General features: G+C 37.0%; 1 protein-coding gene across 1 annotated transcript in view; it reads right to left on the bottom strand.

The window, feature by feature from the left end:
* Positions 1-639: 639 nt before the first annotated feature.
* Positions 640-11323, bottom strand: part of wnt10a (wingless-type MMTV integration site family, member 10a) — a 26844-nt gene continuing 16160 nt past the window's right edge. The window contains exon 4 of the mRNA XM_014016501.1: positions 640-3368. Coding sequence (XP_013871955.1) covers positions 2850-3368 — 519 coding nt within the window. The 3' untranslated portion in view covers positions 640-2849. The remainder of the gene's footprint in view (positions 3369-11323) is intronic.

Here is an 11323-nt window from a genome sequence, read left to right as displayed (position 1 = left end):
TATATATACATTAAATACATTAAATATTAATTTCAGTTTTCATAATGAGAAAAATGACTTGAAAATGTGTAAAAGTGTTTTGTTGCAGAAATTATTTAGTTTGAAATAATGTTTTTTTTGTAGTAATTATCTTCATTATAGTCTTCAAAGACATCCGAATTTGACTATAACTTTCAAGTCTTTGCCAGTCTGATGACATCATTTAAAATGTTAAATCAGATGTTTTGATGAGTTACTTATCTAAGTTGGATTTTCCAAAACACTTACTTGAACAAGTTGCAAAATGAGAATCATGCTGTATTATCTAACATACCAGTTTATGTCTAATAAAAAAAAAACAGTTTCTGTGTAATAAAAAAAGACCTGGATTTCTTCAAATATGTATATGTTTAACGTAGAATTGAATTGAAGGCATTCGTTTAATTTGAGGCATAAAATTTAAAAATTTGGAACTGCACTTCTTTGTACAAGAAAGCATGTTTTATAAATGCTAATACGATATAAAGAATTACCAATAGAGTTCTTAAAATTATTGTTAGATCATGTAGATAGCTGTACCTACGGTACGTAGAATGTTAGTAACATTCCATCACACAAACATACACACAAAAAAAGCTTTTTCATTAACACATTTCTTTATTGTCTTACAAATATTAAGTTATCCACAAAAATAAAATAACTTAGATAATATCCATATTAAAACATACAAAATACAAACATACATTACACTGAACACTTGGAAAAAAAAAAAACAATGCATGTTGCTGATAACTTCCCAGAGATTTCCTGGACAGTTTTGTATGTGCAAACTAATTATCAGAGTCAAAATAACCTTTTACACTGGAAACATATAATCCCACTTTTTTTTCCTGCTTTCAACACAGAAACGTTTACTTAAAAAATAAATTACACCATCTGATAAGAAGCTTTACTCATACAAGTTTCTTGAGCTCACATATGATCCTATAATAAGCAGAAATCCTCTCTGCACACTCTGAATGTTGCYGTCAGGATATCTGTGTTGCACACATTGAAGACGCGTAATGGTGAGTATGAATTTATAACAAGGAGCCTACAGTGCTGCCCACAGGATGTTGCATCACAAAACTGGAAACACGTTGATTGATGTCACTTAAGGATGTTTATAGCGCGTGCAACCGGAGCTCAGTTTCCTCAGGCAACTAAACATTATTGATGACATCTGTGCTGCATTATTCTTTTTTTTATTTACAGTGTTGTTCAGATTGTGTATAGGGTGAAAAATGTATTTTGAATAATGCACTCTGAATAACATCACATTAACCACACATGGAATATTTTTGATAAATTAGTTCATGTATCTAAAAAAATAAAAAATAAAAATACTTGCCTTAGTGGTTTCCTGCTGTCATATTCAAGTGAGCTCATAAGATGAAAGAAGTGGTACGTTCTTATTAAAAGTTATCATTGGTTCAAAGAAGACAGATGTCCTCAGATGTGATGGTCTGATCAGATTTCTGTTTGATTTTAAGGTGGCATCTCAATGAGCTGAGTCGCTGGAATCAAGTCAGTCGTGAAAACATCTCATGAATGTCTTGCAGTTTTCAGGAGGTTTTAAACTTCCTTGTCTAAATAAAGAAAAATGGCGTAACATTTTTTTTTACTCAAAAGTTTCATAATGTCATTAYGGGTGTCTTTAAMCCACCTTAAACCCTTTTGAAATGTKCTGAATCCAACTCGAGAGCAGAAGCATTTTAACTCCTGCAAGGGAGCTCTTGTCTGCGACCGAGGAGGGAACGACAAAACTATACACAAAAACACGTTGTAATGTTCGTGAAAATGTTTGCTCAAAACGCAAACACGCAGCTTGACGGTCGCTTGATCACAAACTGGAAATTCACATCATTTCTTGCAATTTTCCCCCACAATTTCGAGTCACCAACTCTCCCAACAGTCGCAGCTCAGTGATGCGCCACCTTTCCCTTCAGCCCTTCAGTTTGTCACTGCTGTAATACTCACTGTGGTTTTAGTCCCTTAAAAGTATCAAGCCTTTGATGCACACATGCAATAACTGCCAAATCCTCTCTACTGTATTTTCAAAATGCTGAAAGAATGTCATAATTGCTGGTAGTTTATGTTTGATCACACACAACATAGTAACAAGAACATTTACAAAGTTTTACCTGAACTTATTGCACTGAATGTGCAACAATGCAGCTTCTAGAAATAAATATTTTTTGCTATTTAAGTGTCTTTCAACAAGGTATGAAATCAGTAAGTGCTCAAACACAGTATGTCGTTTTGTGGGAAACTTTGTAAAGATATCTACATTTGTGTATTTAGATAGTGGCCAAAAACATAATTGTGTGGTTGGATTTGTGCTGTACGTCAGTGTTGGCTTATGGAGTTTAGTGTATAATATAAATATCATATAATAAATCTGAGTTTTAGGTGTCATGTTGATCTTATTTTACTGTAGCTGCAAAACAATTAGCTTTGTGCCTAAGAGTTTTGTTTTGCTGTTTAGCTGTGAGCAAGTGAAAAGACTGTTTTTCTTTTCAGATATCCATCTAATATATTTATGATCTTTAGTCTCAAGTTAACTGCGTTAAACAGCTCATATTTCTGAGTTGTGGCAGCCATATCCGGCATGTGCGCGCTCGTTACCGACAACACAAGTTTCTTTTTGCTGGCTCAGCTGCTTCACATTCTCTTTGCACAACTGTTCTGCAAAGAAAAACTGCAGTCCTTCGCAAAAAGTCTGGGGCAAATATATTAAAGTCGTTTCCCCTTTTTTAGAGAATCACTTTGGATTGAAAACAATGTCTTTCTCTTTCCTTTTCCTAACGTTTTTTTTTTTATTTTTTTCTTCATTTGCAGACGCTGACCCACTCTGTTATCCTGCACTCTTCGCAGACCACGTAACAGCACCAGTGAAACTTGCAGTTGCAACGTTCGCTCCGCGTTTGCTGCAGAATGTTGTGGCCCCGCCCGCAGCACAGGCTCTCGCAGTTGTCCATGCCGGGACTGGTCTTGTTGCAGATCCGGCCCTGCGTGCCCCACGAGTCCGAGCCCAGGTCCCGCTCGCAGAAATCCGGCGACTTTTCGAAGTACACCAGCTCTTTGCTGCTCGGCCGCCGCCGGTGCGTGGGGTGGTTGTGGTTGTGATGCTGGTGGTGACTGTGGTGGTTGTGATTGTTGTGGTTGGAGTGATCCAGCTGCCCGTTGTTCCGGTTGTGAGCCTTGATGAGCGTGGCGACGTGGAAGCGCTCTTTCAGAATCGAGCCCACGACTCGGAACTCCGGAGTGACCTGCCAGCAGGTCTTCAGCTGGCAGCTCCCYGATGTCCCGTGGCACTTGCACTTCCTTTTCATGTTGTCGATAACCACCTGCAAGAGGAAGAGACAACAAAGGAAAAGAAAAAAAGTGGGATGGGGGGTGGAAGAAAAGATAAGGAGAAAATGATGAAATGGATTCATTTCGTCAGAGCTGTTTGAATTTGCAGTTCACTGTATAAAAGTGTGTAAAGATCTAGTTTTTCATTTGTTCTTTCAAACAAGATGTTTATTAAATGTCACAACACCACTGAAAAAAAAACTGCTTCCACATTAGGAGATCCAGGTGGTCTTTCTTTAAGCATGTGGTTAAACGTCCTGATATCAAGTAACACGGTGCATGCAGGCATTACCCAAACAAACAGCACTGTCATTTTTCATTGTCTGGCATCCACTAATGACCCTGAGGGTGACCCACATGTAGCAGCATATTACCCATCAGGGCATTACAGTATTTACATATTTTCTCTGTAATGCTTTCATCCCTGCCAGTCGAACGCAAACTCAAAAGTCTTTTGAAATCATTACTGTTTTGCAAAGTATGTAAATAAATTATACCCATTGCACATACACTTCTGCATTGTCATTTCTGTTTTAGAACAACAGGGAGAGAGCTAATCCATCCCCTTCACTTGTGGCTAGACATAAACAAACAGATACAGAAGAATCCTCCGCGGCGTGAACCATGTCATCCTCCATAATGTGTCTGCATGCGTGTGTTGGTGTGTGTTTATCAGTCAGCACCAGTCCTAAACTTTAAGATCCAATTACCAACAGGAACACACCAGGCCACCCAGAGTACTGACAGAGGCTACTGCTGCCGCCCCTATCAGCAGGCGCATACACTCCTTTAGCATTCTGAGCATGCGCTAACAGTAAGGCCACTTATCACAAACACAAAAGCATGAACTTCAGTTATGTGCTTGTTCTTTCTGCACAAAAAATGAAGAAAGTGACTGAGGGATAAAATGAAATTCACTTTTACTAACAGCTTTGTTTAGTTTAGTCACTCAGCCACTTTTATTTATTTTTTATTAATCTATTCTTTCAATATTGTGTCGACTGGGTCAGGGACTACAGGTGGAAATTAGCACCTAGAGCTATAACCTGATAGAGTGCATCTTTCCTTCTGTGGTTAATGTATACTGTGTATTGTCCCTGTTTTAAATACTACCTACCTACCTACCTACCTACCTACCTACCTACCTACCTACCTACCTACCTACCTACCTACCTACCTACCTACCTAGTTCATTGAGATACAGTAAGTAAAAATCAACCAAGTGACTCCAGTAAATTGTTTTAATTTTATTTTTTTATGTATTTAGTATTGTCTTATAAATTATGTTCTCATTTGAATATATTCTGAGGATAAAAGGGGCAGACATAATAAGATTTATTCTTCTTCTACCTTTCATTTTATTTTGATTTGTGTATTTTCATGGTTTGTTTTTTTGTTATTGTATATAGTTATTTTTTTTAATGAAATGAAAAAAAATTTTTGAATAAAAAAAATTGAATTGAACTTCCATCATCCAAAAAGGAAGCAAAAATGTCTGGTTTACGAGGGCTTGTATTTTTGGAGCCAGTGTCAGCACTCTTAAAACGTGAGGTTGGACCACTAATAGAAAAGCTTTGCCTAAACACCCTTTATTTATTTTAAAACAAAATCAATTCCTTCAAGGAATGTTGAGTTTTGAAGCAAACATATTTGCAAATGTATATGCTTTTGCAAATTAAAACAATTTTGGTTTATTTATTTCTTTTTAGACATCTGGTTAATTTTACAAAACTGATTAAACATGTAGTTATGGCATTTGAGATGATCAAATGTTACAAATACCAAAGTTCCTTGCATCCTTAAGTTACTTAATTGGTATGTTGTAATAATGTATAAAAGAATGTGAAATATTTCCAGCCTTTGCATCATTGCTTGTTTTGTTTTCAGCTTGTTGGGACGACAGAAAGTGAGGTATAAATGCACATTTTGAACAAAGAGGCTTCTATTATTACAGAGAGCGTTGAAAAGAAAGTTTAAAGGAGCTGTGATCAGCGGTGAAGAGATAATAAAGAGTGTAAGATTTCATGGTAAACAACGTTGCAACAGTTCAAACGGCACTTGCACTGAGTTCAGGGTGCAGCTTCTGGTTTAAGTTTTTAGAAAGAGTCAGAGGCAACCCCAGAATCACTAACGTCCTGGCCTTAAACACACAGCAAGGTCTGTAATCATGAAACGCTCCAACCCACTTAAACCTTCAAGAGACAAACTGACCCAGGAGTCATAATTGCATCCACATTGCTACTGTTTGTTGGGTCTTTCACAGCAGGATAGGGACTTCAAAATACTGCTACTGTGGTGTCACTTTTAATTTTACTTTGATGTCTAAAAGTTTTCAGAGGTCAAGAACAGAATCAACTTGACAGATGGGCAACCTGACCAAAACATTTTATGTAAGGTCAAAGGGATCCCTGATTAGTCGTAACATTAAAATTTATTTGATAAACATATGTTAGCCTGTTAGCCTTTGCGCTAGTGCCGGCGCTATATTGCATTATATGTATTAGCTCGGTGCTAGCGTGACAAGCTATGAGGTCATCCATCCATATTTTCAGCTGCAGACTGAGTCATTTTTGTGTTCCCCTCTCTGTCATATGGATGGAGGACCTCAGTGACGAGAGGAGAAGGGCTGTGTCCAAAACGGCAGGACGGGTCCTCCGAAGGTCGAATTTGTCGGCCGCATCGGAGGAGTCTTCGGTTTTGGACGGCCTTCGTCGTGGGGCTGTGACGTATGCGGCCGACAAATTCGACCTTTGGAGGACCCGTCCTGCCGTTTTGGACACAGCCAATGTGTAGCGCTGAGCTAATACATATATATGGCGATAGCTTTGGGGCTAATGCTAAAGCTAACAGGCTAAGCTGAGGTTCTTCTTCCATGAAGCAGCTCTGTTGTCCTCCATCCATATTTTCAGTTACAGGCTGAGTCATTTCTACCTTCTTCTCTGTCAACGCTCTCTGGTTTCATTTAAAAGAGTCGATCATCAGATATTGTCCAAGATTAACCTTCAGGGTGGATATAGCTCGCTAGCAGCCTCGCACAGAGGACCTATCCACGTCATCATTTACCCAGAATGCTTTGTGTGTAAATAAAATGGCCCCGTCCGTGTAATATTTTTAAACTTTTAGTTAAAAAATGCTAAAAACTAAATAGCCTACAGTATTTTTACAGTCTATTTTACAGTCAAAATGTATGTTTATAAAATAAAGTATAATGTTACAACTAATTGTGGATCCCTTTAAAGTAGCATCAGGAAGTGCAGGTCCAGTTCAAATCTAGCAAAACTCCAAAACAAAAACTTAAAAAAAACCCAAACACAAATATTAGCAAATTTTATAAATGTATTTATGTATTAAATACTAAAATTTTAGAAACAGGAATTATGCCACATAGCTAAAAAAATAATTCTTAATACACTCCAGATTTTATTATACAATACAGGAGTTAGCACATTTTTAATTCCAAAGTTCTTTCAATTGTAAAATCAATAGAAATGCAATCACTTTTTGCTCATTTACGGTGTCAGTTTAGAAGCAAAAACACCCATTTAACATGGAAAGAGCAGCAGCGCTGACAGGATAAATGATAGTTGTCTTCAGTAAACATGATGCAATCTTCCCTTTGTAAAATATTGAATGCCATGCATTAACTAACATAAGCAGGCAGGTATAACAAGTTCTGGATTCATTGTGTTTAAAATAGCAAAAGAAAAACAACAAAAAAAGATGTTAAAAAACTAAGTAGTCAGTTGAACATATACCTGTCAGAAGTAGAAACGGAAGAAATGATGTGCAGGACAGATCATTTTTGCTCCTGGTTTCCACTGAAACATGTTTCATGGCAAAAATGAGAAATAATTTCATAACTTCCTCCTTAGCTAAGCRTGAAAAACAAATTGTAAAACAAAGATCTTTTCATAAAAGTAACAATTAAATCACATTTGATTTTTATTTAACACTTCTGGCAGTGCATCATCAAAGGAACAGCATCTGTTAGATCTTTTTTTTTGTTTCTTTTCAGAGTGTATTTGTTCATTAAAGCCACAGCTAACGTGTTGCACAGCCTGCGCTCTGATTGGGCAGACTTTAAAATACGTTTGAAAGCTCTAAAACCTCAACAAAAGGGAAGAACTGTGAGTAAAATGTGCTTCATGTGTTTGGGGAGCACTTTTTTTGGCAAGTAGATGAAAGCCCAACAGGTAGAATTAAGGCCATTAACAGGTGACAGGAAATGAGGAAGCTGTCGGTTCTTGTTTTATTAGAAGTGGTCTGCCAAACATGTGATCTAACAAAGAGAATTAGTTAAGAAGATTTAGTACAAAAGGAAATAAAGATGAGGGCTAAAATTGTTCGATGGATCAAACTCTTTTAGTCTCAGATCTAACGCTATAATTTCCAGTAGGGACTATTTAAAGTTTCCAACAGGCTGACTGGAAATCAGAAAAAAAGGTTTTGATTTATCTGAGAAAGATGACATAAACATACTGTGTCTTACTTTTTGATTAGTAAACATATGGAGGATGGAAAATGGGTAGACAGTTCACCATCATTTAATTATTTATTTTTTGTCCTGACACTATATTATATACAGAATACACAAATTAGAGCAGCTGTCCTAATTGGTAAATACAAATATAATACCTGTAGTAAGATTATTCCAATATGATTTGCAATAACGGAGCTTGAGTACTAAAAAAATGACACTGTTAAATTAAAATATATACATACATGCATACATATATGACACTGTCACCAGATTTAAATCAAACAACTTAACTGGTGACGTTGAAAATGTCATGTTTTGTTTGGATTCATTATTTTATGTTGTCAGCGTAATTTCAGTTTTATGCTCTGAAATTAAAATGAAAATGGATGGAGCCTTTCTGTTGACTTTATTTGAGTGAAAACATGTCAGGCCTTGAGTTTTTTTCAGTCGAATCTTAAAAATCCAGATCGCTTTCAGAAAGCAAACTGGTAATTAAAAAAAATAATAAATAAAAATATTGGTTCCCTGGTCGTTTGTTTTGTACTCTTTGGATTTTAATACTAATACAGTACAAAAAAAAATGCCAAAAAGAAAGTCAGTTATTACGTACAGTTTCAACATACATCTGGTTACTTTTAATGGGCTTAAAGAGTTGACAGAGGCAGCTATAAAACAACCCCAGACGGAGATCAAAAGCAACACGTTGGTGGCAGACTGCAATGAGAAGTTATAATACAACACACCAGGGAAACACGCAGGCTACTGTGAAATGTGGAGGAGGATATGAAGAAAATGAAACATGAGGAAGGGTCAGTTCAAATTCCTTTTGCTACACTAATTTTCTATTTTTTTTACCAAGCCGATATCTTCCAGTGAGATTGTTTTTTCAAGAATACTTCATAATTACAAAGATTATTTTTCAGAACATACAAAGTTAATGAGGCAGTTCAAGTCCTGCATGCACTTGCTTGTCGCAGCCGTGTCGTAACACATTATGTGTGCTCCAGGTTTGCAGTATGCTAAAGGTGAAGCGTTACCACACTCCTTTTAGTAGTATTTAATGTCAGATCTCAGTGCTGCATTTGATACAATTGATCACAATATTTTATTACATAGACTTGAACTTGATATTGGGATTACAGGAACAGCTCTAAAATGGTTTGTCTTATTTAACTGATAGATTTCAGTTTGTTAATGTTAATGATGAATCTTCTTCTTACACCAGAGTTAGCCATGGAGTTCCTCAGGGTTCAGTGCTTGGACCAATCCTCTTTACTTTGCATATGCTTCCTTTAGGTAACATTATTAAACAGCATGATAAGACTGGCTCCCATGCCTGGTTCTACTGGAGGTTTCTTCCTGATTAGCAGGGAGTTTTTCCTCTCTACCGTTTGCTCAGAATGGGAGACTGATGATTCAATGCAGCCTGCTGGTTTCTTCTTTAGATTGTTCTTTTTTATGAACAGTACCCTGAGACAAGTATGTTGTGACTTGGTGCTTTATAAATAAACAGAATTTGAATTTATAAGTTTTAATAATATATGCCCAACAATTCAAGAGATATTTTATGGGCTTTGGTGGTTGGCAAAAATAAAATAAAAATAATAAACGCAACTTACTGTATGCTGCTAAAATTACTCTATGTTCAACATGTGCAATTACAGAAGCTTAGCTTTACTAGTTACCACCTTATTTAAGCTTTTATCTTTTTTTACGTTTTGTTTATTCACTTGCCAACTTTGAGTGTCGTCACTGCTAACCACATTTGGAGAAACCCTAATCCAACGTCTGCGTGTCCTTCCATCGACCCTTCTTCCAGATCAATGGCCGACGAGTCTGTTTGCTGCCTTGTGTCTATCAGTTCAAAGACAGTCTACTAAAGGACCCTAAAGCCGAGCAGAAAGCCGAGGCAAAATCAAAGCACACAAACAAATCCCACAGCAACACATTAAACCCAGACATCAACTTTAAACAAATCAAACGCCTTGCTTCAAACGGACTGCTAAGCGTGCACAGACGAACGCACATGCAAGCACAATGACATGCAATTATGGCTCAAATGTATATCTGCAGTGTGCAGCTTTACTGCGTTACTGCGCGTGTGCGTTTGTGTCTGTGTGCGCAGCATTTACTCACTGTTAATTGCACACAGTGTCCACAGCTCTCATTTAGAGACTCTAATAAAATGTTATTACCCACATAAGCACTTCCACCTGTGGAGCTTTTACTATGAATCATTTGGCTTTGTGTAAGTAAAACACGAGTTGTAAGAGTTGAAACGTACATGCATTAGTGTGTACACGGTGTGTGTTCAGAATAAATCAGGAATGCCCCTGAACACCACTGATGACATAAAAAAGTGCTTCTTGAAAGAGAATAAGGCATGGCTTTTTGTGTGGTTTCTGAGTCAGTGAATTAACCCGAAATGCCTCTTAGGAACAGTTATCATTGCTCATGGGCTAAATTAGCCATAAAAGGATCTGGGAGTCCCAGTACTGCTGGTTAGGGCAGATCTCAAAGGGGTGCTACTCAAATTCATTATGACTTACTAATAAATCTTTCAGAGCTCTGGTTGAGGCAATGTTAAGCCTTGACATATGCAAATTGCCTGAAAGYACCTGCTTCACTTTATGTTCCTTATTAGAACAAGCAAAACATGTTTTAAAACGTCTAATCGCACATTTGCCATAAAGTTTTGCAATATCTCTGTTGTCGACATTTCCCACCGCTGAAAGGCAAAGGTGAACGATAAACGTTTTTACCTGTCTGTGTTTATTAACAAAATGTCCCATGAACCAGTGGACAAGTAGCAGTAAGAGTCTTTCACAACACTTTCACTATGTGTCACATTTCACTATAAATTTCACGGGACTGTGCATAATGTTGTTTTCAAGGTTTAGACAGCTGTAACTTTGTCATTTATCAGCATAAGATGATCTTGATCTAAAACTCTGGCCCAAAAGGCAGTAGGTGATATGCATTTCTAAAGGATTTAATTGACAATCAATGTTTGGGTTGACACCATCAGGCCTTCTTGATGTATTTACGTCTATTATAGCTTCTGATAATAAAACTCTGATCAGTTGTGTTAGGTTTTCAGTCCCATCTCAATGCTTGTTGGTAGCATAATCTATCCATCAAACCTGTTTTATTAGCATTGTAAATAAGAAAAAAACACACACACACACAACAAGGGTCATTACAAATCTAAACCAAATATGGATTTTTTACATGTGACGCCACACCTAATGTATTGGGGGTTTTGAGCCATGTTGGGGGGGATAGAACCGGCATCACATGCCTTGCTGCCTAGCTCAAACATTGTGGCTTTCATCTTATTCCAACTTAAGATTTTGCATTTGAATTTTTTAAGGGGCAATATCATGTAAAATCAACTTTTTTGAGTTTTATATCATGTTATAATGTTATACTCTCATAAAAAAACATGCCCAAAGCCTTGCTTTGACT

This window comes from Austrofundulus limnaeus, unplaced genomic scaffold (assembly GCF_001266775.1).
Source record: "Austrofundulus limnaeus strain Quisiro unplaced genomic scaffold, Austrofundulus_limnaeus-1.0 Scaffold146, whole genome shotgun sequence".
NCBI lineage: Eukaryota > Metazoa > Chordata > Actinopteri > Cyprinodontiformes > Rivulidae > Austrofundulus > Austrofundulus limnaeus.
Note: the sequence above shows the minus strand (reverse complement) of the source record. Positions and strands in the feature narration are given on the sequence as shown.